This window comes from Scatophagus argus, chromosome 12, assembly GCF_020382885.2.
Source record: "Scatophagus argus isolate fScaArg1 chromosome 12, fScaArg1.pri, whole genome shotgun sequence".
Classification (NCBI taxonomy): Eukaryota; Metazoa; Chordata; class Actinopteri; family Scatophagidae; genus Scatophagus; species Scatophagus argus.
The window spans coordinates 13,268,522-13,294,712 of NC_058504.1; the positions used below are offsets into that span (position 1 = coordinate 13,268,522).

A 26,191-nucleotide genomic window follows, 5' to 3' on the forward strand; every position below is an offset into this window, starting at 1 on the left:
CTAAGTGGTGATCAGAAGAGTGAAATTTTGGGAAGCATATGGTCATTTCAGGATAAGCGGTATAGAAAATGGATGGATATGGTCATTTCATCAACAGTCTTTCCATCCATGCCTATGCTGCTACGCCCATCCACACTGCAGGGTTCACACTTCTCCTCGTCTTCCGTGATGATCACACCGTGCTGTGGCCCCTGCAGCTCACTGAACGAATGGAACTCAATGCAGTTGGTTTCCCACAGACAGAAAATGTAAGTTATTCTCACTTGCATCAAATGTATCATGCTTCAGCATGACAATCACTTTGGAGAGGAGGATTTGATTTCTTCTCAACAGAGTTCAAACTGGAGAGACTTATAAGAAAAATCAACTGTTATATTTTTACTGGCAAACTCATTTTCAGAAATAGCATCCAGATTTAATTATTGAATTGCATCAAGTGCAGCTGTAAGACACACCAGCTCTTGCCATACAATAAGCTGAAAGGCTAATACATAGTCTACAATTTTTCCCTTCCCTCAGTAGTGAAATTTTGTTAGTGGATCATAGGGACATATTGAGAATAATTCATAGGTGAAAATCTTGTGCACTCATGTTACCTCATGCAGCTTCAAACAGTGAGCTTTGGGGTATACACCAGAATGATAGGAAGTGAGTGCCCTCTACTGTGAAATGAAGGTATTGTCCAGAAAAAAAATCTGGGAGAGATGATTGCTAAAAATCCTGATTTACTTAGTTTAATTCTGTGCCAGTTCCAACTCTTCTCAATGTTGGAATGTGGAAGAAGGATTCAGATCCTTTGCTTTAAAAAAAAAAACAGAAATGCCACAATGTAAAAATACTGAAATTAAGTCTGTCGACCAGTTGAACTGATCCTTATAACAAATGTTGACCAACCCAAATTCCCCCAGGGATCCATAAAGTATTTCAGATGCTGATCCTGATTCTGATTCCATGTATCAAAGTCTGATATAGCTTATTCTTCTGACATAAAAACATAATAAGACTTATTGCTTCATCACAAGGAACATGGACACTGTAGTTTATTTTGAGTAGGTTCCACATACACCATCCGGTTACCATAAATACGCACCAGCACACCAAATCTACATCTGAAAACAGTCCACAAAGAACACACTGTTTCAGTAACATTTACCAAACGCAACAGTGCCTAGCTAGTTTAGGAAATTTCTGGACTTTGTTTATCAGCAAAATGTATATGAGTATTAAAAGTATTCATCATGAAGAATGAACCCATTTCAGAGTATTCTTCATCTTAAATGGTATATTACTGCTGTTGGTGCAGGTGGCATATAAGTACCCAACTACTTTATATACAAATAGGTTGATAAATTTACAGCAATACATCATATTTATAAATGCAACATATGTCAGAATTTTCCAAGTTCAAGGTAAGGGGTTTTTGGTAGAGAGGGGTGTCAGAGTGTGTTCTGTGTTACATAATTGATGCTCCATATTACCTTTCATCCCCACTGCCCTGGCTGTGCTACAAACAAAGCTTGCTCATTAAATATTCACTGGATGATTTTGAACAAAAAAATGATTCTGTGGATCCAGAGCGTGTGCTGACGCTGTAACTCTCAGCCTCAGGCATCTGATTTCAAAGTAGTTAATAAGACATGTGCTGTCTCCACTGGTTATATTTTAACATTGACAGCAGATCCCCTTATGTGTATTCAATGGTCAGATGATGAAGTACCTGTGTATCAAAGCCATGGTTGATGGGAGTTTGATGGTAATAAGATATTCATTTACAACACACTATCAGTAAAGATGGTACAGACTGTATAGGAAGCAGGGTATCCAAAATGCATACCAAACACAATTTGTTGTAGCCAGTGTCTCTTTCATTACAAGTTTTCTACATTGCCTGCATACATTATCAAAGTCTGTCTCAATGTGTTCTGTTTTTGTTGAAGTCCAAAGACTGCAATGTTACCATGTATACTGTCGTCATTAATAAAGAGAAAGCCACAATACATCCATATACATCAAATATATTTATAAAACACAAAATAGTCCCTTTGACATTTTTGTTTGACCAAAAAAAAAAGGTCAGAGTCAAGTATCAAAAGTAACTAAACTGCTGCTGCTTGATCATGGTGCCTTGCCAATGATGAGGATGCTCATCAGGAAAACCATGATGAAGAAGATCCACATGAAGAATCTGTCCATCACCTTAGCGATCTTCTTCCATTCTGCCCCTTTAGCGCATGTGGCCTTCTGCTCTCGGAAACACTTTGCAATATATTCAACGTTGCGCACCAGCTTGGTGTCCACACCAGGAATGCCACTACCATAACTGCAGAACACACAGGGGCCAAAGGTCACAGTGGGGCCTCGAGGCAGAGGCTTTTTGTCTTCAGAGCAGCACAGAAGCTTTTGGTCTTCAGAGTAGCAGGGGACCTTTTGGTCTTCTTTACAGCAGTTGCCTGTTGGGACTTTCCCATTAGAGCCTTCATATTTCCGAGGTGCATAGCTGGAGAGGTGGCTCCTGTCTTCTCTGGTAATGTGGTGCTGGGCTTTCACTCTGGGATGGTGCTGTGGTTTGGGGGTCTGAGGTCTGGGGTGTTTGTGTTTCAGACAATCCTGTTGGCTACTGTGGCTTCCTGGTTTTCCATTTGCATGAATGTGGGAGCTGAGGTGGTGATGATGAATGTCATCCTGGGCGAAATGAGAAGACAAAGAAGTGGTGGAGGAGGGGGAGGCACAGTTCTCGCCCACCTCATAAACAAAGAAAATCTTGGACATGTAGTCAATGATGAGAACTTTTGCCCAGTGGGGGACTGGTTTGGCCTCCGCACCACAGAAGTGGATGTTCATGATGAAGATGGTGAGAGATGTAGAGGCTGTGACCATGGTCATAGTGGCAATATAGTACTTCCCTGCATAAGAGATAGCAACAAAAACAGACAGGAGAGAAATTTGCGGTTAGAACACTCAAAAAGAATCATAAATTAAAAATATTATCATTTGTCAACAACTGTATTTCTGTGTCTGTGGAACTCACTGACCTGCAACTAGAGGTGTGATTTAGCCAGAGATTTCACTCAAATACATGCTAGACACTCTGCGCGACTATACTCACACTAATCATTTCTCTGAACTCAAAGTGCTGATGTTTAGTAGGTAACATTTACTATAGTAACCATCTTAGCTGAGTGTGTTAGCATGGTAACATTTGCTAATTTACACTCAGCTGGGGCTGACAGGAATATCACATATATCATTTGGACAAAAATATTTAACAGATAAAAAAAATGACATGATATACGTAAAGTTAAAGAAGCTAAGGAATAATTATGGAATTAATGGAATAATTAGGTCATTCAGATACATTATCATCATAAATGTACCAAATTTCATGGCAATAGCTGTTAATGGACTGCAGTCAAGTTGCTAATGTGACTAAAAATATACAAAGACAAACAGGGCTGAAGCCCATCATAATGACTCGAAAGATGCATAATCACATAAAAAATATTCAATCCTTGCTGGCTTTGAACAAATTAACTCATACCTATAAGCGGCACGCTCTCAGATGGAGGCATGCTCTCAGCCACCATTAGCTGGAATACAGTGAGAGCCAGAAGAACTGTCACTCCCAGAGAAACCTTCTCCCCAGAATCTGCAGGTAGGTAGAAACCCAGAGGAGCCAAAAAGGAGATTAGGAAGCATGGGACGAGGAGGTTGAAGATGTAAAAAGAGGAGCGCCGCTGCAGGAGCACCGTGTAGGTGATGTCTGGATACGGGTCAGAGCAACAGCCATACATGATGACATTCTTGGTGGCCGGCATCCCGTGGCACTCCCACTCGACATTTTCCACAAAGTCTGACAGGTCGCCGCTGTCCATGCCCATAATGATGTCTACCTGGAATTAAGGTTGATGGATGAGTAGGTGTACAGGAGGCACACATCCAGCTCCACCCACTGACATTTTCCAAGAAAAGACAAATTCAGCAAATGTATATACACACATATGCATGAACACAGAATATTGGTTCCATGAAAATGGTCTTAAGGCAAGAGTATATGTGTGTCTCATGTCTGTTACAGCTGGCCAGAACCCAAACCTGAATGAGCAATGTTAAGTCAGCTGACCTGATAAATTTAGATGGCTCAGCTCACTATCCTAAAAAGAAGAATAACCTGAACTACTGTTGTTTTATCCTGCATAACACGTAACGACTGAGTGTAGTAGCACATGTACAAACCTGGTTGCCATTGTAAGTCCAGGAACCGAAAGTCAAGTTACATTCCTGGCTGTCAAAGGGGAAGTAGGAGACATCAACTACGCAGGAGCTCTTAGTGATGGCAGGAGCATCCCAGGTTATCTCTCCGTTGTAGCGAAGTTTCACGTTGGTGTCCATTGGCCCTGAAAAGTCATCATCGGCTCTGGAGGACGAGAAAAGGTTGACACCAACTGACAAGTCATCGGTGGTATTTGGTAAATGGTATGGTCTGCTGGCAAGTAAATGGTGTAGTAAATGGTATTGCATACTATTAACCAATGCAACAGTCTTGCAATAAAACACAGACTAATAAAATTAAAATACTAATACTAAAATAATACTCAGTAGTTGTAAAGTTATATAATTCAAGCAGATGAGTGCTGTTAAGTTACTGAAGCATCTATGGGCAGTTGGGCGGCTTATGACAAGGAGGGTTCGATGAAAACTAAAACATGGGGCCCTGCAAAACAGAAAGATCAGAAAATATAGTACTGTGTGTGTGTGTTTGTGTGACATACGGGCGTACTTGTTATAGAGGACGAGGTCGGGCCTCCACACCAGGCTGCTGGGGATGTGAATCACCTCCAGTCCATCATAATCCTCTTTATTCCACTTCAGGTACGCATCATTCCACGTCTGTCTGATCCACAGGTAGGCAATCAGCACTTGGTTCCTCTCATCCTTCATACAAACACACACACACACACACACACACAGCCACAATCACACAAATGAGTACAGACACGCACATACCTACACACAAACATACACACACACACAGAGACAATGGATACACACTAACAGCTTGAAAGAAGCTTAAAGAGAGATCCTCTTGGTGTCTTTGTAATTTCTATGTTGCTCATTAACTCTCTATGAGCATTACGAGGGCAGTCACGCTTCAGATTAGCAGAGCATCTGAAATCTAGACCTGTCTGTCAATATCAGGTGAATGAGCAGTCGCTGGCTGACGGGGGTGGGTGGGGGCAGTTTGCGTATCGCTGTCCCAGCTTCGTTGAAGCACCGAACCAAAGAAAACATAAACTCTTTAGGTAATAGGACACGCCGACACACACACACTTATTCGTTGTCTGGCCCTCACACGGCAGCCCGGTTTACCACCAACACATTACATTGCATTAAAGCAGAAGAGCTGTATCCTCCCTTCAACCACACACACACCCAAACACATGTGCACAACCCAAGTGGTAATTCACTGCGGGCTGAAACAGCACTGGACCTGAACAGGAACCTGAGCCAGCTGAGGGACTGTAGGACTGGCCTTCACAGCAGGAAGTTCTCAGTTCAGCATATCCACGGTGTTAGTTATTATTTGCATGATCTCTGCTAAATTAACATCATCAAGGTTTAGAAATTGGTAGTTTTAATGAAAGCAGGAGTGCAGTGTGACTATCTGACTGGGTAAAAAAATGTATTTTAATTATTGATTGCTTTTATTCTGATGTGCTCAGGGATGATCTCTCAATAATTACCAAAAATGTGTACATATTAGGCATCAAAACAATATTCAAAAATTTCTCTTCATCTTTAATAAGAACTTTTTGTGCATGATGGATGTAAACAACTGATCAAATATAACAGTTGGGGGCAGTCCTGTTGTTTGGTTTGAAGAAATATGTTTATTTTTTTATTACGATATCACAATATATTGTCATAATATACAGCATATAAGGAGCACTCTAATCTCAGACTTTAGATTTGAGGAATCTCGCCCATGAGCTTGTACCCACCATGTCTTTGATCTGAGACAGGGTGATCTGTAAGGTGACATTGAGGGCGCTGTCCGTGTCCTCCACAGGCCGCAGAGCGCTGGAATAATTCTCCATCAGATCATTCAGAAGCTTCTGGGCGTAGTGACCCTCAGCCGAGTGAGCCACTGAGGGTGGAAACATGTGGTTGTCACTCATTTTGACACAGGAACCCGTGTCATTACAAAACTGCTTTTTAATGCAGTTTTAAGTACAAGCACTTCTGAGAAAATTCTGTTGGCAAAACATCCTCTAGTGCTTTAATCGTGCCTTTCAACTTACAGTTTCAAACACTGGTGTTTATAATGACTATTTTCTGAATGCCACTCCGTGTTTGGGTCATAACTGCCACGTGATGAAAAACTAGTGTAAGAATGAATGTTTGTTTGTTTGTCCTTTTCAATCCCCGTAAACGAAAGCACAAAATGTCAACGTTTCCACGAAACGTTTTTTAGAAGTAAAAACATTAGATCAGCAAACGTCTTCACTTTCACAACATTATTCACATTGCTCGGTTAAATGCTTTGAAAGCCACATGTAAAATTCAACGTCAAGGTGCCTGCTCTCAATGCATTCAACACTGTGACGAACCTCGGCCATTTCGAGTTTAAAACAACTTCTCTCACTCAGTGACAGCACAAGCATCACGCAGGACTCACCTCCAGGAAGCAGCATCGCCAGGCAGATTATTGGGACGATCTTAAACATTTCTGAAATAAAAGTTAACTGCGACCAGCGACCAGACGGTGGTTTGGTTTCATCCCCGAACGGGCCTACACGATGCCTGTTCAACCCCAATTGAACTCAGGGGCAGATAGCAGGGCACCGTTTCACCTGGCCGTCCTCGCAGTCAGGCCAGCTCTTAGTGCTTGGCAGGGGAGGCAGCATGTCTGCTGACTGAGACAGGGAATAAAACGCCGGCTATCACATAGCAGCAGCGGACCAAGAGAAACAAGATGCCCACGAATCATCGCCTCACCACAAAGTGGGCTATTCATCTGTCAGTCAAACGCCTGCAGACGGGGGGGGGGGGGGGCTGCTCCAGCCTGCTCCACGGCACGCCCCCACCAGGAGGATGGGGAGGACAGACAACCAAATAGCCCTAATATCATGGCTAGTTCTTCAGATGTGGAAATAATTAGTTGTAAATCCGCACATTTCATCTGCACTATTTCATCTCTAGCCAGTTAGGAGCGTTTTGTGTAAATCATCTTTTCTACATTACATGATTTTTATGCAAAAGATGGTCAGTTTTTATTTCAGTGGGTTTTGGTATGAGCCACTGTGGCCTCGATCAGCTAAAATTGCCTTTATTAAAAACATGACATGTTATTGTGCGTCGAGTATTGCTCATACTGCTAAGATTCTCAGGGCCCTCTGAGAAGTTGGGAACATTACTCACTGCTAAGAGGTCACAGATGTCTCGGTGACAAAGCCATTATGCCTGCAATTTCACATGCATCCTCTTTTACACTATAAGCTCAAGGTTACATCACAAAAGATATAAAATTTCCCAGAAGCAAAAGTGTGGGAGTTATCTCTCTTTTCCATTGTGGCCAAACATCAAAATGAATCTACTGTGGCATGACTCCAACAAAGTGTATCCAATGAAATGCAGCACAAGAAGTCAGTCCCATGGAACCTCCAATACTTTAATAATGCAGTGTGTTAATTTGTTTTGGATGCATCTAAATAGCACAGAGAAATGATCATCTCAGTGCCATAAGATGAGCGGGGAGGCCTGCTTACTTGTCAGCCCTGTTTAGTACAGTCCTCTTCTCTGGGATGCTTGGAGCGGTTCCAGGTGGTGGATAGAGATACTGTATGCCAACATCCAGTGGAAGGATACAAAATAAGCTTTTGTCTCTGGGAAACCTGAGACTGGTTTAGTGTGCAGCAGGTGCAGCGCTGCACAGTTAAATTCACCGTAGTATTGACGCTACCCTATACACTGCAAGAAGACAAACACATCACTGTGTTCAGATTAATGCCAGGGTTTCTTGGAGAGGTTCATCATGGCACAACATGCTACCCAAGCAGGCCATCTGTTGTTGTGCTCATTCTCAGTGTGCCCACTACAAGCAAGGTGATCTGAACATTGCAAGTACTTGTATCACTTCCTTGTTGAGGCTGCAAATGCTTGAGCTTATGCAATGGCAGTGCAATGCTACTGTACAAGTCCAAAGTACTACTGTACAGACGGGTAAACTCACAGTATGCATAATCCATTCACCAGTTCTTCTGCATGCACATTCCTCATCTAAATTGGTTTGCTCCATTTTCACTGGCAAGGCAATTCCCGGTAGGTTCAATTTCTGTTGGACTTGTAAATTTAGTGCCTCATTCTAATTTTTTATTCAAATGTATGCACAGCCAACGGAGCTTATAACTACATGAATCATAAACATCAACATGCATAAGGTTCTCTATGTATCAGTATTTTTGACTGAGATTAAACTGATTGTGACTGATTGAAAATGTCACATAGTTCCCTGGTAGTTTCTTGTCATTTCTTGCTTTCCAGAGGAAAACTATTCCAGCTGAGAAATACCACACTGCAAAAACACACCACAGAAAGGACACCGTGGATTAATTTACACAGACTTTAATATCTTTATTTACAGATGAATCATTTTGACATATTTATCTGTTGGCGTACTTAAGATGCAGTATTTTTCAAACTCATTATTGAACTATTTCCATCCAGACTTCTGACAGGTTGTGTTACAGGTGGTTGATGTTTTATTTTTTTGTTTGTTTTGTCTGTTTAAAAACAAGCATCCAAATGTATTCCTGCAGGAGGCCAAAACCAAATAAAAGTTTTTTTTAAAAATGTGGGGAAAGGAGTCGTGTGGGATTTGCTGCAGGAGCTTTGGGTTTATCAGACAGCTGAAGAGAAGGGAAACGTGGCATGAAAATGAGTATGGCTACGGTGTGAACATCACCTTCATGAGCTCCTGTCCACAACAGGGAATAAGCCTTGTCCATAGTCTCTACTTGGTGCACTATATTTACTCTCCAAATTTTAAGTGAGAAATGTATACACTTTTCCCTCAAAAACTCCCATTGATGGAACAAGATAATTCATAAGAATCCCCAATTTTCGGTTTGCTACTTATTTTAGAATACTTTATACCAGTTCAGAGTTTCCCCAAAATATTGAATGTTTATCATGTGTTGTATATTCTAGGACTCACCCATTCCCTTTTTAGAAAAATGGCCCAAAAGCATGTAAAAAAATCATGACTTTCTCCGACTGAATGTTTTCACAAATTAAAGTAAATGCACTGCATAGGCAAAGATAAGCCACTGACAGCTGTTTCTTGGACACAGTCAGGAATGCTGAGAGACTGGCAGGTGTGGGCGGGGTTTTAAGTCTGGCATTTGCTTCAAAGGAGGCGAGATGTGGCTGAACTTGATTGTAGCATCGAGTGGAATGTTACATGAACTTAATAGAAAAAAAAAAACAGAGATAACAGCTCATGGAGCGACTGATTGGAGTGTTGTACAGCAGAGGTGATGAGCAGGGCCAAGAGATGCCACACAGAGAGGACTTAGGGTCGGGGTGGGTGGGCCAGGCTGATAGTGAAACGACTCATTTTGCAGTGGGTTTGTTCACTGTCTAACAGCCACTTATTTTACAATGTAGGCATATGGGGGAAAAGGTTTTTTGGGCCAGTGTGCATCGCGTAATGTTGTAATTAAATGGTTTGGGCACTACGTCGAATTGGCTTTAAAGTCCAGCGCTGTTTCTGGGGACCTGGAGTCCACTGTGAAACAGAGGGTGCAACAAGGGAAAAAGATGCCTTGAGACAGCAGGATTTTGGAGGACAGAGGGTGTGAATGTGTGAGGAGGACAGATGGGGATCAAGAGGAAGAAAAAGACAACGTCATGATTCAGTTACTGAGCAGTAACTCTGTCGCTGTCTCCACGTCCCAAGATTTTGATGACAACGCCACTATAACTGCATTCTGGGAAAAAAAAAGAAGAAAAAAAAACACCGTTCAGAAAGTTTTAAGCGTTATTCTGCTGCAAAATTCAAAATGTGAGAGATACTTACTTTTTCAAAGCCCATGGCACAGAGTTTGTCTATTTTGCGTGTGTACTCCGGACTGGAAACGGGAGCGCCTGCATAGACATGAGACCAGAGCCTCGCCGTCTGTTTGAACATCTCTGGGTTCTGCTTGTACTGTGTGATGAACAAATGTGGAAAAACAACAGTAGGTTTGTCTGAAAAGAGTTCATCATACCAGCGTCAGCAACTTAAGTTTCTCCCCAAGCACACATGCGCCTTTGAGCGAAAGAGTAGTGCGCTTAAGACCCAACTGTACGATTTTGTATGTTGCCGTGACAACAGACTGTCAATAAAACAATTTTCTGCAAGTTTTTTGAGACTGCTGAGACATTCAGAACTAGAGCGATTAGTAGAGCTGCAGTCTACCAGACTGTCATTTCTACCTAGAGCTGCCCAACATTCTGTTTCCATTCTTGAACTGTAAAGCAGGTGTGGTTTTTCCATCACAGATTATCATAATTTAAACTGTTAAGTAAATCAAAGAAATAAATGGCTTTGCACTCAAAATACCTTAATGCAAAGGGCCATTATGGAGCACAACATTTATACTAAGCATCCATCAATCCATTTTCTATATCGCTTATCCGTCAGGGTCACGGGGGAGCTGGAGCCTATCCCAGCTGACTACGGGCGAGAGGTGGGGTACACCCTGGACTGGTCGCCAGTCAATCGCAGGGCCAACACACAAAGACAGACAACCACACACTCTCACACTCACACCTAGGGGCAACGTAGAGTAGCCAATTAACCTAATGTGCATGTTTTTGGTATTGTGAGAAGAGTGCCTGGAGAATTTCTCCCTGTGCCTGCGTGGATTCGAACCTGGAACCCTCTTGCTATGAGGCGACACTGCTAACCATTGCACCACCGTGCCGCCTTAGACTAACCAAATATTGTTATTGTCACATGTTAATGCAGTTTTCAGTGCAGATATAAGAGAATTTTGGGCACAACACCTTGTAAACCAGCTGAATAGCCTCAGGTTTCTGCTCCATTTCAGACCACTGTAGACCTTTTTAACATTCAATAATGCTAAATGCGTTTAAACCCACAAACATCACCAGACAGCTACAAAACAAGAAACATCTGATGCTACATTGAATCTTATCTAACCTTATTTCATTCTTTCAAGTAAGCTTCACTGGAATGTAGGCTGATAAGAAACAGATGACTCTTACTACACTGGGGATTACTAATAGCATGTAGGTGTTATAATGTGTTTAGTAGAGTAGGACAAACAGCTTGCTGCCTACACATACTATTTCCCAACCGCTTCACTGCACTAAATATTGCTTAACATGTAACATTTAACTGGAGTGCAGCACAGAAAAAAGCATATCACATCTACCTATATAAGGGCATTCAAGGCAGCAGTCAAGTTCATACACATGTGAATCAGACAGAAAAATCAGAAAAAACAAATAAATAAAAATATACACCAAAGTTACATTCAAGATCTGTTCAACAGACATTTGGCGGAAAACAACTGTGAAACTTAAGATTCGTAACACCATGAAATTCCTTAGAAATAGCACAAATCATTTTCTTTCTCTCTAAATCATTCCTGTATGTCTTCCATTCCTATAGTCACTTTAAGGTAAAAATATCATAATCAAACAAAAAGCAAAAGAGAGGACCTTCCTCTCCTAAACACCAGTCTGGCACTGCAGGCTGAGGCTAAAGCTAACAATTAATTTCATTATTTGTAAATGCTTTTCTTAACAGTAACTTTTTCCTCTGAAAACGCCTAAAACAGTATGTTTGTATGTATCAAAATTAACTTTCTGTCAACTGGCTGGAAGCGATAAATAATTTCATCTGGTAAGTGCCAAAGTAGGACTGAATGATACTGACAACCATTAACTGACACCAAGTATAACAGCATGTGTGATGAATTCTTCTGATGATGTATTTTTTTTACAGGTATTTACATGTTCAAATTTTGAGTCACAGTCTTTAGCAGTGTGTATATAATGTCCAAGTGGGATTGTTCATTTTACTACCATTTTTTTGGAACAGCAGAACACACACGGCCACATTAGACCACTGTATACAGAACAATTCTCTAAATGTTAAGGTAATGAGAGTTACTGCTCTGCGGCCACAAAAAATTGAGAACTTTTGGTGTAACCACTTCAGAAAACAGAAGTTCAGAAAACTGTAACTAAAGACTTACAACATTTGAGCCACATCACAATACTACAATAACCAAATTCCTATAGACATATATTATTGAACACAATAATATATATATATGTATTGCTTTGCCTCAGAAAATAGAAATGCATAGTAAATCTAAAACATAAATACATTTGCACACCCACCTGATTGGCTACCACTGCATCTTGTGGATCATCTGGTTCTGCAGCTGCCAATAAGGCTTGTAGTGACAGGAGGACTGTCCTCAGAGTCATTGCTGCTGCCCTGAAAGAACATACAGGTGGCTGTTTAGTGCAAAAAAAAAACAAAATAAGGTCATTTTCACACATGGCCTCTGACTCCTACAGATGTGTTTCCCCAAAAAGTTCCTATTATTGCACGGTAGGAGGTACATTTACAATACTTGACATGGTAGCGGATGAGCTGGTTTTAATACCTTAAATCTGGATACTTGGGGTATGTGCACAAGTTGGCATTAGAATAGCAACTTTGAAATGCCTTTGGCTTTGGTAAGGGAAACGACTTCCATGACCAGAAAAGTTTTCATGATGGTTGTATGATGGATGAAGAATTGTAGGAATCCTGCCACACATTCACTCACCACTGGTCTTTGAGAATGTCCAGACATATTGCACCTGTGACTGAGCTGATGTTGGGATGCCAGATCTTTGTGATAAACCGCACCTGAGATATTAATTGAAAACAGGATGAAGAGAATCTTTTGTGGATTAGCACCGTAATGGAAAATTTCAGAAGGCAATATCCAGAAGAAAAGGGATGATTACCAGTTACAATAATAGTAATGAATTCCTACCTTGGGTGGATTGAATGGATATGTCTCTGGAATTTTAATTTCTAGTTGATATCTACCCCCTGGGGAAAAAAAAATCAAAGGAATTCACATTTATCAAAATTCAGATTTAAGCAAGCAGTGTAAGGATGATTGTTAAGATGCAACTTGTTTTAGTCTACACTGTTAAAGATTAATAGTCCCTCAAAAACACTTCCATGGTGAGGCAAGTTGCCATCACTGGCTCCCAATGTCACACAACGAAATTGTGCATGCAACCTTTGAGCCCCCTGAATGAGCCCCTCACCTTCATATGGTGTGTCAGGTGGCCCGGCTATCTCCCCTCTAAGTTCTGTGAAGTTCTCATCCACCAGATCCACCTTTATCTGGTTTTTGCTCGTCTGGATGAAAAGGGTGAAAAGGCAAAGAAGCATTATAACTTGAGCAAACAGGCGGACTTTAAAGTGTTAAGCTAGCTTGCTGTCAAACTCAAACCTGCGTATGCAGCAGAAGTTGACACCCCACAGACACACACCCTACACCGACAACGACATTGACCTCAACTTGTTGCTCACATCTTACGGATCTACGTATAATAAGCCCCCCAGCGTGGGTTGAGGTGAATCCATGTAGATCCGGGAGGACAAATGTGAGAGCACACCTTTAGTACCTCACGCGGACAACACCAGTCTCTCTTTGCTAACACAGCTAGCTTGGTTACCATGGAAGGCATGGTGAGCGAGCATTTAATGTTAGCAATATGAACTCAAGTCTTTATGGTAATGCTTCAACAGCCCAATAAACTGCTTGCTAACGACAGTAACGTCAGTGTGTTTAACTTCCCTGCAGTGGCATATCAACGTTAACAGCTTGCGCTAGTAGCTATTTGTAAAGCCGGATGCGCTGCCGTGTCTGGCACAGTTAGCTAAAGCTAGCAGCTTGGTGATAAGAAAGCTGACAGCTCATGAGCCAGCGACGCGTCATTCAGATTCAGGCTTGTGGTCAAAGAGAGATAAAAGGAGAGTCGCTACATGAACTAGCAGGCGTACACAACCAACCTCTTCACTTTTGAGCACCTCCTTGAATTCCCGTTTTATCCTCTGAACTGCGATGTTGGCCATGGTTCCCCCGTGTTCCCGTCCGGTTGGGGCCTCGCCGCCGTCCGACCTGACTAGCTAGCTCGCTCTGCCTACAGTAGCTCTGCACTTTTTGGATACAACCACAAAAATAACAGCAGCAGCAGCGTTGCACACCGCGAGTGCCCTCAGTCCCGATTATTAACGTGATGGTGTAATTCGTTAAAAAATCTCAACATGTATCTATAATCTCAAATATGTCACAACACAATGGTTGGTGGTACTGAAAACATTTTAATACCAAAGTGCATGCAGTCAGAAGGAGAGGAGATCATGTGATCTGTATTGCCATCCTAAATGCCTTTTCCCATTGGCTGATATGTTCATGATGAGTAATAATCTATTATTATTATTATTATCATTATTATTATTGTTGTTGTTGCTGTTGTTTTCGTTGTTAAAACGTTTTATGCCCATAGAGATGGTATTTTTTAAAAAAACAACACCAGTGTGCAATTTTAAGACTCATTTTAATGCAAAAAAGGTATGATAGAGCAAACCTGAACAGTAGACAGGATCTCACACAATGACTAGCAAATTACATTTGATTAATACCATGCGATCACTTAATTTTTGTCAAAAAAACACTGAAGTTAGGCAACACTGTTCTCGTAAACAATTTTCACTTCTTAAGCGTGTGTCCATCACATGCAGTCTCTTGGACATGAGCGGGTGCTTTTCATTGTTGCCCCAAGTTTAATTATAAATAACAAGAGACTGTTTTGCACAGTGACAGATAAGTTAAAAGAAAATCCTCAGAGAACCACTTTTAAAACAGAAGAACGATTAAAACCCAGGCTACTGATTCTAAAGGACTAAAGTCATCCAGATGTGTTACATGCTCAGCTGAACAACAATCACATCAGCTTGTGAAATGAAAAGTTATCTTAATTTTCCACAGTCACAAACATTGGTGTACAGATAAGCGCACATGGCATGTTTTGACATTCTCGCAATTTTGACAAAAGAAACGTCTTTCACTTTGTTTCATTAGCGCTGCGAACTGTGACACTAGGGGGCGTCATTGTCCCATAGAAAGTCACACATTCACAGAGAGGCAAACGGGAAACGCTACATCTTGTTTTTTATTAAAGTGGATACCACTTGAAAATATTTTTAAGAGCTGTTCTTACAAAGACTGGTGCAATCCACAATTAAATCTGAGCTAAACGTAATATCTTGTAAAATATATTCAATGTAGACTGAAGTCTACAACATAATGATTACTAACTGAATTTATTACAAACCTAAAATCACATATAACACACACACACATTTATATCATATATAACATACATATACACACACAAACTATATATATACATATAATGGAGGCCACGGGTAAAGCATTTCTTCTTTACTGCAAACCATAGAGCCCATATAACCAATTGTCCAACCAAGCACAGAAACAAGCATTATTAGACCAGACAGATTTAAGTGTCATTGCTCTTCTCTATCATACACTGTTTGTCTGCTGCATTACAGCATCTCTGTGGCTACAGTTAACTCTTCACACGTGGACATGAGCATACATTAACTCCCTCCCTTCTTCTCCTCCTGCTCATCCTGTTCAGCCCCCTCCCTCTGCCTCTTGTTTGGTTTCTCTTGGTGATGATAACAAAGATGATAAGTGCTGCCAACATAACAGTTGTTATTAGGAGGCAACCTCCAAATACCAGCATCACTTTGTTCTTGAACATCCATGCACATGCAGAGCAAGGTTCATGCAGCTCACTAGATCTGCAGGTCTGCATATTATTATCCTCAGGGAAACCACCATGAGCGATGATCTCTCTGTAGGCTGCAGTGGAGGCTTTGGCTTTGGATTGGTGGTGGCTTGAAGTGAACAGGCCAAACTGGGGGACGTGTCGATCTTGCAGCTTCCACAAGTAGAAGCCATGGAGGTTGACTCCATCCAACTGGCGGGCTGAAGACAAACAGAACAAAGGAGAAATGTGACATATAATCACTCATCGACCCTTCAGTTCTTCCTAGATAGAAATAACCCAGATATGCTACATTTAACCATTAACAAAAAAAACAGATTTTAAAAATAACGGCTGTGCAGATAACCCATGTTAGAAAACAACACCTGTCTGCAAATACAAGCAGTAAAACCTGTGAAAAGGACAAAGTATGAACGCAGCACTGATCAACATTGTAACTGTACTGCTTTGCCCTCCCCTTCTGTCATTTTATGATGTTCATGGGTTTTGTCATTAAGTCTAGGTTTTATAGTAGGAAGCAATATGGCCATAAAACCCGTATTGCTTGTGAAACTGTGCCTCTATTTCAACACCTGGACTGCATTTTTTTTCCTGCTGAAAAAACGATCACACAAAACATTACAACATGACCTTTTTGCAGACTGACTGAGCTAAAATGATCTAATAATGAAATTCCCACCTTTGAAGGCCTCCTGCAGATAAGTCTTGAGAAAGTGTTGCCTGAGTTTGTCCTGCACAGAAGCCTGGTCATCAACCCCACTAGCTGTGACGATGATAGGCAGAGTGCCTCCATATCTCAGGTTCACCCAGTTCAGCATCTTCCGCAGGCCCCAGGGTACAAGAGCCTGCCCCAAACTGGAGAAGGGCCATGTGGGATCGGAAAGGGTCACGCAGCCATGATCAGGAGGTTCTCTCTGCTGAAAATTGGCCTGCGTAGGTGAATACGGAGAGACCAAACGAGTGGTAAAATGGTTCAGTGCGATAAAACTCAGTGTTCCTGACAGCTCCTCTTTCTCAGTCTCAGTAAAGCTAGGAAGAGGGGATTCAGGGAGGCCCATTTCTCGAGCTCTCTCCTCCAGGTATGTCTTCATTTCTTGTGGGTAGTCCCCCTTGCTATGCTTCTCCTGTAATCGGGTCCCCAGCAATGGATCTAAGAAGCGACCAAGCTCATACAAAAGGAATCTCTGTGCTGCTGCTCTGTGTGAGTCCAGAAACATATTTGCAGGTTCGACCCAGTCAGCGTGTAATGCAAGTGACACCAGTGCTCCCCATTGACTAGAGTGTTGTCTCTCATACAGCCTCCAGGCTTTTGCATGAGCCAACAGAAGGTTATGAGCTGCCTGATGTCTCTCTTTCCCACTGGAATAAATATCTACCAGTCTGTTTGGTTCATTGATGGTGATCCAGTAGGAAACCCAAGACCCCAGCTGCTGGTAGCACAGTGCTGCATATTCCTGAAAGGCCTCCACTGTGCTGTTGTTGAGCCATCCGCCAGAGGCATGCAGTGGACCAGGCAAGCCGAGATTTGGAGCTTTGTGTGTCGGGTAGTAAAGAATAATGACAGCCTCCAGGTCCAGCTTCTTGAGCTCAGTCAGGACACAGCGATAGTACCTTTAAGGTATTACAACAGGATATACAATCGGGAGTTAATGTGTATAAACACAAAGATAGACTTAGTCACAATTCTCCAAATTTATCCAAAATTGCCTAAAATCTTTGGTGCCTATCAGGTTATGTTACAGTCTTGATTTGAATTGTACTGATTTGAAATTGTATTGTACTGATTTGAAATTAATCAAACTGGGCTGAATTTTGGAGGACTAAAACAGTGACAATCCATGTTTGTGTGTTTGTGTATTTCTACCTCAGAGCTTCAGTATTAACATTAGAGAGATCTCCCTGGGGTAAAATCAGAGACCAGTTTAGGGCAAAACGATAGTGAGTTGCCCCAGTGGATGCAAACAGGCGAACATGACCACGAATGGCCAAGTAGTCAGTGCACTGGGCTCGCCTGGTGCGAACTGTCACTCCTGGGACTGGACGAAGTGATCCATCTCCTGTTAGATTCCAGCTGTACAAATGTGTGTCTGTAAACTGTGGTGAGAAAGGGTAGAAGTGCACCTACAACAACAAAACAGACATAAAATGATATTAGTTTGGATATGGCCATTTTGGGTAATTTATTTTGTTTGTTTTTCCTGTAAAATCACTTTATTGTCTTCTCATGTTCTCTCTCTCTGTCCTCTTACCTGTAAAGTGGAGTCGGCGATACCCCAGTGAAATTTGCAGGGGAAACGTCCTTTGATCTCTCTGGAGGATTCATCGCTTGGGAAGCCATTGTCAGCAATAACCTGCCTGTAGTACTGAGCAGTGGTCTTGGGAGTCCTGGTTCGATTTGGCTGGCTGAAATCAACATAGAAAAGGCCTCGTCTGATAGTGAAGCCATTATTCCACTCAAATCCATCCACCAATGACCAGGCAGAGTAGCCAAATACCTGCACACCATCAAACTTGACAGCTGTAAAAGAAAACACAGCAATAAGAAGTGGACTTTTTTGAGCTGACCTCTTTAGCAAAATAATTAAAAATTTAAAAAAAAAACATTTGGTTGCTCTTTTCAGTTCTTCTCTTACCTTGCAGCACTTGGTTAATAAACCTCTTCATTAGGTAAATGGCCACTGTGTCCTCCTTTCCTACGCTGGCTTCAGAAAACCATCCTCCCTCAGCCACCAGCACCCTTGGGTCCCCATACTCCATCTTTATCCAGCTCAATATGCGCCTCAGGTCTGGGCTCACAGTCTGCCCATACTGGACCAGGCTCCGGCCCAAACGGAGGTTGTTAGGCCCAAAAGATAAAGCAAAGAAGTCAGCTGTTTTCTTCACCCAGAGTTTCTCCTCAGGGGAGAATGTGGGCAAGAGGCTTCCATGTTTGATTTTTAAAGAGACTGGGTAGTCTCCATCACCAAAAATTGGGTTGGCAAACCAGCCAAGGACAGCCTCTATTGAATGCTGACAAAGCTCAACATTAGCAGCTGTGGCCTTGCCTCTTTGAGGTTCAACCCAGTGTGATCCCAAAACTATGGATACTTGACCTTTTTGAGTTGCACGGAAGTGGGTGTTGTAGATGTGCCATGCTTTGGCGTGTGCCTGGAAATCACAGCAAACACAGCACTATGATGAAATGTACTGAAGTACATAATAGTACCAGTAGTAGTACTTTTCACAGAAGACAGTTTGACTTGTCATAAAAAAAAAGCACAGATCTAACTCATATAATTAATGATGACTGAATTTCATTTTGCTTCAGTCTCAGGATCCTTGCATTATGCATGTTGCCTCACTGTCACATGAACAACTGCTGTCATTAATATTATTACTATGCAAAGTTATAATGTCTGCTGTGAAAAACCCCTGTTTTGTTTTCAAAACACTCAAAACCTCAAAGTGCTCACAGTTGCACAATTTTCTACATTTATTTTCACAACATACAATTTTTAGAAATGGTTAATACACATCTGGAACCAGATCTGCATGAAATTACAGAGTGAAAGAAAATCATGTAATAGATTGTATTCATTTAAGGACTGTAAACGCAGTAGCTGATGAGAAAATGGTCACTTGTTGTCTCATTTAGGATTGAGACATTGCGTTAACAGTTAAATGAGGAACAAAGAAAATGGAAAGGCATGACCTCCTTAGTGGAAGTAATTGGGTAATCATGAAAACTATCTATAACACACCAGAGAATTATTAATCGCTCATGCTGTCTGCACTGTATTAGCTGTACACATACCATCTATGCTAGACTGCATAACTGTAAGTGATTACTAATGACGCATATCTCCAGGACTTCCTGTCACACACTGTTTCAGCCAACAAGTGCTGATGTGGTAGACTTTGACCTCAGTGTCTCTTTAAGTGTCCTGTTTACTGATCACAAAGCTGTCAAAATAAAGGAACAATCGATCCATCATTGAGGAGATAAAACAAAAAGTGAGCATTATGGTTTTGCACTTGGCTGTTACACTTACATTCCATAAATCAAACTTCATTGTGTTCATTGATTCTATCTGATTGCAACATAATATCGGAGCACTCGGGCCACTCAAGGTTTGACCGTCTCATTTGACCGTCTTGTGATCTCAAAAGCAAACATTCATTGACAATAACCTGACAGCTACAGGAGTTCAAAGTTTTCAGACAATCTGTAGCATCAGAAAAAAATCTTCCTGTACTGTCATTTATATCCAAGGTGGATAAAGCTTAGTACATTAAACAACCCATCAGTACAGACTGTATTTATCTACAGACTCACATTAATCTGTTGATCCTAGCTTACCTTGATTAGGTTGTGGGCCACAGTAAGAGAGCCAGCCGGACCACCTGTTTCTCCAGGAGCGTGCACACCTGTCCCATAACCCTGTACAGCTACCAGGTATGGATTGTGCATTGTGAGCCAGTACCTAACACGACTCCCAAATGTTTGGAAACAAAATGCAGCATATTTCTCAAACAGTTCAACCAGTGAATCATTTTTCCATCCTCCGTAACGCTCCTGTAAGACTTGTGGCAGGTCCCAGTGATGGAGGGTGACAATGGGCTCTATTTTCTTCTCCAGCAGCTTCTCTATGAGAAGGCTGTAATGCTCCACAGCAGCTGTATTGGGTTGACTTCTGGCGTCCGCATCAGGAAAGAGTCTGGGCCAGGAGAGAGAAAAAGAGTATGATTTTACATCGAGATACTCCAGTGCCTCCACATCTTCTTCCCAGCGGGTGTAGCTGTCACTAGCCACATCGGCTGTCTCAGCTGCCAAATAAGCACCGACAGTGGAGTGCGTGAAATGGTCCCAGATGGACAGGCCTTTCCCCTCCTGATCCCAGGCTCCCTCTGTCTGGAAGGCAGATGTCCCAGAACCCCAAAGAAATCCTGAAGGAAAGTTGTCACGAAGGAAAGACTGGTCTTTGGTGATGGGGTCCGGCTTCGGCTGCTCCCAAATCCTCTTGCCGTCCCCAAGAGAACAGGCTGCCTTGTTCCAACCACACACCAACAACAGGAGGGAGAGTAAGAGCAACAGACGTGTGGGAGGCGGAGGATGGTTCAGCATAGTGAAGAAGTCTACCTTGTTTCAGAAATCCACTTAAAGGTGGTAGCTGGTGTCACTCACAGCAATTGTTGTGTTTGATATCGTAAATCCTCCGATCCATGATGGTGGAAGATGGGAGGGAATGATCACAGTCTGGGGAGTGTGACATCTGAAGCTTCAAGGTGCTGCAGTGTCCATCTGACAACCTGGTCAGAGTTCTCTATCTCTCTCTGCTTGTGCTCTCACTCAGCCCCTCCCTGCCACATAATGTTCACATATGAGTAACAAAGGCGGACTCACGTCCACACATGCTTTCATTACTACAGTGTTCGAGTGTCCTATGTATTGTTTTCACCTGTGATTCCATAAATGTTCTGTCGTTGTTCAAATATATAAAAAAGAAAACTTTTTTATAGAGAGGACCAACACTTAAGAGTGTATTGCTCAGCTATTGAAGACACACACACACACACACACACACACACACACACACACATACATAAGAGCTTTCTTGAGTCAATAATTAGCTTGTACTCTGATCTCAGCTCAAAGACTAAGAAATAGTTCACACCGCGGTCTTTCTGTTACCAACAAATGTTTTAAATGTTTTGTTTTTTGCCCACTATCTGAGCCAAAAAAATATATTTCACATTTAAGTAAATGGATTTCATTTTTCCCACCTTCCCACCAATTCACATGTTTCATACATATTGATGGCATCTAATTAAAAAGAAGGGAGATAGGGAAGTTGAAAAAAATGTTGTGTTCTCTGGTGTCTTATGGCCAGAAGCTGCTAAGCACCTCCACAGTGATCTTCCAAAATTTGATCATGCCAGGTGAGAACAGAGACATCAGCCCTGATGACCTTATTCAGTTTAGCTCCACTTCCCCATGAGTAACAGTCACTGAGCAAAGGACCCGCAGTGCTGTTGGATGAAAAACACTGAAGCGTGTGAGTGCACATGTTTGTGTGTTTGATAAAGCCTCCAAATCACAGCAAAACAGGTCAAAGCCCATAAAAAGGGCCTTTTCTTATCCTCCTTCATAAGCGTCTATAGCCGCCCAGAGAACAGTGTAGTTGCCCAGGATACACTCTGCCTCAAGGCATTAGACTGAGTTAAGTTAATTGAGTTGGGAAAACCACCCAGACTGACCTCAGCGTGGTAGCTATGATACCACAGAAAATTCTTCTTCCTTCTTTGTGTAAGCGAATCAAAGCATCTGTCTTTTATAAGATGGTGGACAGAGAATAGACATCTTTTACATACAGTCTACACAATAGGAACACAAAAAAGAACAGTTTTTTCAAATTTTAACAGATTTAAATCAGGACAGTCGAGTGCATTTAAATACTTTCTCTCTGCTTACACATTGACACCATTTTATGTGACATATATCTCATAAAGTTTAGCAGCTTAAATAGGGAAGTTTCCTTAAGTAAAAAGCCATGTCATTAAGTCAACAGGAAGTGAAAAGAGGATGTAGGTGAGGGGGAAAAAAAGTGCTTGTTTTCATTTCCATATCTGCATCCTCACTAACTGTAACATTGGCACAAGTTATATCACAAAACAAATGAGAAGAACGGAGACAGATCCCGACTGTCTACAGAGTTGATCATTTTCTTTAATCAAGAAGATTTTTTTTCACTATTTGGCGAATTTTGAACTTCTACAACCGAGATACATATTTTAAGAGTGAGCACAGACACCAGATACCTTTAACCGCTTACTGACAGTCCACTTTGAAGGGACTATGATGGACTGCAACATACTACATGCTACAACTCATTAAAAACGCAACAAATCAACAACATATTAACACCTGCCGTGCTTCTTCTTCTTCTTCTTCCTCTGTACAGGTTAGTGCACTGTTTTGCCTGTTTATGTACTGTATTGTTTGACTTTGTTTTATTTAGACAGAGATATTTTTATCTATCTATCTATTTGAATTTTTATTGTTTAACCATGAATGAGGGACGGCAGAATGTTTGGATTACACAAATCAACACAAAATGAAGCATCGAGAAAAGCATTAAACAAAGCTTTAGAATCACAATGCTTGAAACTTTGAATTACACTCGAACACATTTGTTCAATCGTGTATTTAAAATGGGACATGTGAATGTGGTTTAAAACAAATAACTGTGTATTTCAATTTATCATGGGATACGTGGATACATAAGTAATCCCAACCAAGCAGACAACTCCGAGGGTTAAACAACAAAAAAATCTAATTCCATAAATGTCCAGTCAGTCTCCAGTTTATTATGTGCACCTAGCTATAACTAATGCAGTGTTATAAAACAATTTTGCTGAAAAGTTTAGAGAGTTTTAGGCTACTATTTTGTCAACTCCATTGATATCAATGAAAGTAGGCTAAATAACAGAAAGACCTCTCTGTTTAATACGGTTCAATAGCTCTCCAGACTACACCCTTCAGAATTACCATTTTGAATCAACCCCTCTCTAAAATAGTTTCAACAAAACTAATGCTTATGATTTTGATGAAAGGATGAATTTTATTTTATTTTATTGCATTTTTTAAAGGTTTAATTAACTGAAATTTAATAAACCGACAACTGGGTGTATGGATCAATAAAACATGCATGTTTATTCCCTTACTTTAATCCAGACGAACAATGAGGACAATGACTGCTGCCCTATGCGCAATAGCCACATTGTTGGGACTCCAGCTGTGTGCTTCATACCCTGAAAGCATCGTCGACCGCTCGTCCGAAAACCTCACATCTGTACCAAGTGACCTGCCGCAGACAGTGGAGTTGTTAGACCTTTCATGCAACCACATACACCGACTTCACCATGGAGACTTCAAAAATACCACTCTCCTGAGATTCCTCAACATGTCATGGAATAGTCTGGAGGAGATCGATCCTGAGACGTTCCTTGACACACCACTCCTAGAGAATCTAGACCTGTCACACAACAGACTGAGGAACCTGTCATGTCAGCGGTACCTGCTCCACACAGAAAATCTTCTGGTATTGAATTTGGCTTACAACGAGTTTTTCACAATGGCATTAGGAAATGAGTTCAGTTCCCTGGTAAAACTGGAGAGGTTAGCATTTGTAGCAAACAACATCTGTATGGGTGATTTCAAGAATATTGCTAAAGTGAAACTACGTTCACTGACCCTTTATCTGGAAACTGAACTTGTTTATGAAGCAGGGAGTCTGAAAGATGTTAATGCTCAAAGGCTTCAGATAGCCTTCACTAGCAATCAAATAATGGACCACAGTCTGTTTGCTGATGGTCTGTCACACTTTGTTGAAGTGGAGTTGCTAAATTTGACAGGAGGCTACAATTACCTAAGTAAGCAGTTGGGTGAGACAACAGAAATCCACACATCTCATCTTTATCTCACCAACATATCAATTGACTGGCCCGACTTAACTCACTTTGTAAATGTGGTTCTGTGTACATCTATAGCCCATTTGACTGCCACTGATGTGGCCATGTACAAATTGCCTAGACAAGACACTCCTGTGGTTAGAACATGTAAAATGAAGTCCTTCACAGCCAAGAGGGCGGTGGTGAAGTCTTTCTTTTTTTCACAGGAGGCTGTATACAATTTTTTTATCAACATGCCAGTGGAGAGTTTAGCAATCACTGAGACTGCAATCATACACATGACATGCCCAAAGTGGCATAATCCCATCCTCCAGCTGGACTTTTCCTTTTGTGCTCTATCAGACTCCATCTTCTCCAGAGTGGATGGTCAAAAAATTCTTGATTGTGAGAACCTGGATAACATCACGAAAATGACCCTGGTAGGAAACAATCTTCAGAGCCTTCAGTTACTGAGCAAACGCATGCAATACATGAAGTCCCTGCAACATCTGGACCTGGGCCTCAACTCTCTGGTTTATGATGGCGTGGAAGAATGTGTCTGGCCACCAAGCATCACCAATATGACTCTGTCTTCTAATGGTCTGACAGACTCTGTTTTTAAATGTCTGCCAGAAGGAACACAAACACTGGACCTCCAGAATAACCAAATTTCCGTGGTACCATCATCCATCTTGAATCTGAAAAACCTTTTATCTCTGAATCTAAATGCAAACAGGCTGCGGGACCTGCCAGCATGTAATGATTTCCCCTTACTGAATGAGCTTCTGCTCAGGTCAAATTCCCTCAACGCGCCAGTTGTGAACAAGCTGGAAAGTTGCCCCAATCTGAAAACCCTGGATGTCAGTTATAACCCCTTCACTTGTACCTGTCCTCTGAGGAGTTTCCTAAGTCTTGCCATTGATTCCGAAAAGAGGACCAGTCACACAGGAATTGAATTCTTGAGTTGGCCATTGGGCTATTATTGCACTTACCCAGAGGCTCTGAGAACCTCTACCTTGAACAACATCTGGATCCCAGAGGTCTCCTGTAATGGTGGCCTTCTAGCTGTCACTATCTTGTGCCCAACAGTGACATTGACAATTGTAATTATGACACTGTGCCATCATTGGGATGTACTCTGGTATATCAAGATGATCTGGCAGTGGACCAGAGCCAAGCATCGTGCCAGAAGGCGACAAGTTCGGCCAGAAGATCTGGTGGGTGTTGAGTTTCACGCTTTTGTGTCTTATAGCCAGCATGATGCAGACTGGGTGCACAATTTCCTTCTCACCAACCTCGAAGGCCCCGCAGGTGGGCTCCAAATTTGCCATCATGAGAAAGACTTTGTGCCAGGAAAGGCAATTATTGAGAACATCATGACCTGCGTGGAGAAAAGCCGACGCTGTGTGTTTGTGCTCTCTGCTCACTTTGTAAAGAGCGAGTGGTGCCATTATGAACTTTACTTTGCCAGTCATCAACGCCTGGCTCGGGGATCAGACAGCGTTGTGCTGGTACTGCTTGAGCCTCTGCCTCAGTACCTGATCCCATCAAAGTACTACCAACTGAAATCCATGATGGGCCGACATACATACTTGGAGTGGCCTCGGGACAAGGCCAAGCAGAGGCTGTTCTGGGCTAACCTCAGGGCTGCCCTACAGACAGACCTTCCAAATGCACCAGTCACACAAACAGAGGAGTGACTGAGGAAACCAACCAAAGAGGAAAATAAAGTGTGATTGAGACAAAAAGAGAAGGGGAAGTGTGCAAAGTGTGCAAATTTTCTTTCTTTAACACATGACCATACTTTTCTAGAGCTATGATGTCTACTTTTTAATCTTTCACTGAGCAGAACTAT

At 41.8% G+C, this 26,191-nt stretch overlaps 4 protein-coding genes across 4 annotated transcripts; 1 reads left to right on the forward strand and 3 right to left on the reverse strand.

The window, feature by feature from the left end:
* Window positions 1-1,013: 1,013 nt before the first annotated feature.
* LOC124067768 (neuronal acetylcholine receptor subunit alpha-9-II) lies at window positions 1,014-7,050 on the reverse strand. Its single transcript, XM_046405359.1, has 6 exons — window positions 6,677-7,050; window positions 6,000-6,145; window positions 4,778-4,932; window positions 4,234-4,414; window positions 3,539-3,890; window positions 1,014-2,903 (listed from the first exon to the last, which is right to left on the reverse strand). Exons 1-6 carry the CDS (start codon window positions 6,723-6,725, stop codon window positions 2,116-2,118), a joined length of 1,671 nt encoding a protein of 556 aa, XP_046261315.1. The 5' UTR covers window positions 6,726-7,050; the 3' UTR covers window positions 1,014-2,115.
* Window positions 7,051-8,606: 1,556 nt separating this feature from the next.
* On the reverse strand, window positions 8,607-14,454 carry ube2ka (ubiquitin-conjugating enzyme E2Ka (UBC1 homolog, yeast)). Its single transcript, XM_046406770.1, has 7 exons — window positions 14,102-14,454; window positions 13,351-13,444; window positions 13,068-13,126; window positions 12,855-12,937; window positions 12,418-12,517; window positions 10,079-10,207; window positions 8,607-9,989 (listed from the first exon to the last, which is right to left on the reverse strand). The coding sequence occupies exons 1-7, from the start codon at window positions 14,162-14,164 to the stop codon at window positions 9,915-9,917; spliced, it is 603 nt and encodes a 200-aa protein (XP_046262726.1). The 5' UTR covers window positions 14,165-14,454; the 3' UTR covers window positions 8,607-9,914.
* A 1,064-nt stretch (window positions 14,455-15,518) lies between these two features.
* Window positions 15,519-21,097, reverse strand: klb (klotho beta). Its single transcript, XM_046405467.1, has 6 exons — window positions 20,246-21,097; window positions 18,540-19,053; window positions 18,156-18,424; window positions 17,771-18,027; window positions 16,586-17,517; window positions 15,519-16,106 (listed from the first exon to the last, which is right to left on the reverse strand). Exons 1-6 carry the CDS (start codon window positions 21,008-21,010, stop codon window positions 15,682-15,684), a joined length of 3,162 nt encoding a protein of 1,053 aa, XP_046261423.1. The 5' UTR covers window positions 21,011-21,097; the 3' UTR covers window positions 15,519-15,681.
* Window positions 21,098-22,513: 1,416 nt separating this feature from the next.
* On the forward strand, window positions 22,514-26,149 carry tlr1 (toll-like receptor 1). The gene is made up of 2 exons (XM_046405469.1): window positions 22,514-22,847; window positions 23,621-26,149. The coding sequence occupies exon 2, from the start codon at window positions 23,628-23,630 to the stop codon at window positions 26,034-26,036; it is 2,409 nt and encodes an 802-aa protein (XP_046261425.1). The 5' UTR covers window positions 22,514-22,847; window positions 23,621-23,627; the 3' UTR covers window positions 26,037-26,149.
* The last annotated feature ends 42 nt before the right edge of the window (window positions 26,150-26,191 follow it).

Coding starts and splice junctions, on each gene's coding strand:
- tlr1 (XM_046405469.1), top strand. CDS start 23,628: ATGAGGACAATGACTGCTGCCCTATGCGCAATAGCCACATTGTTGGGA.
- klb (XM_046405467.1), bottom strand. CDS start 21,010: ATGCTGAACCATCCTCCGCCTCCCACACGTCTGTTGCTCTTACTCTCC. Junction 19,054..20,245: donor TGGCCCACAACCTAATCAAG/GTAAGCTAGGAT, acceptor TGTGATTTCCAG/GCACACGCCAAAGCATGGCA. Junction 18,028..18,155: donor TCGCCGACTCCACTTTACAG/GTAAGAGGACAG, acceptor TTGTTGTTGTAG/GTGCACTTCTACCCTTTCTC.
- ube2ka (XM_046406770.1), bottom strand. CDS start 14,164: ATGGCCAACATCGCAGTTCAGAGGATAAAACGGGAATTCAAGGAGGTG. Junction 12,938..13,067: donor ATCCATTCAATCCACCCAAG/GTAGGAATTCAT, acceptor TTAATATCTCAG/GTGCGGTTTATCACAAAGAT. Junction 10,208..12,417: donor ATGCAGTGGTAGCCAATCAG/GTGGGTGTGCAA, acceptor TTCATCACACAG/TACAAGCAGAACCCAGAGAT.
- LOC124067768 (XM_046405359.1), bottom strand. CDS start 6,725: ATGTTTAAGATCGTCCCAATAATCTGCCTGGCGATGCTGCTTCCTGGA. Junction 4,933..5,999: donor TGTCTCAGATCAAAGACATG/GTGGGTACAAGC, acceptor GTTTGTATGAAG/GATGAGAGGAACCAAGTGCT. Junction 2,904..3,538: donor TGAGAGCGTGCCGCTTATAG/GTATGAGTTAAT, acceptor TCTCTTATGCAG/GGAAGTACTATATTGCCACT.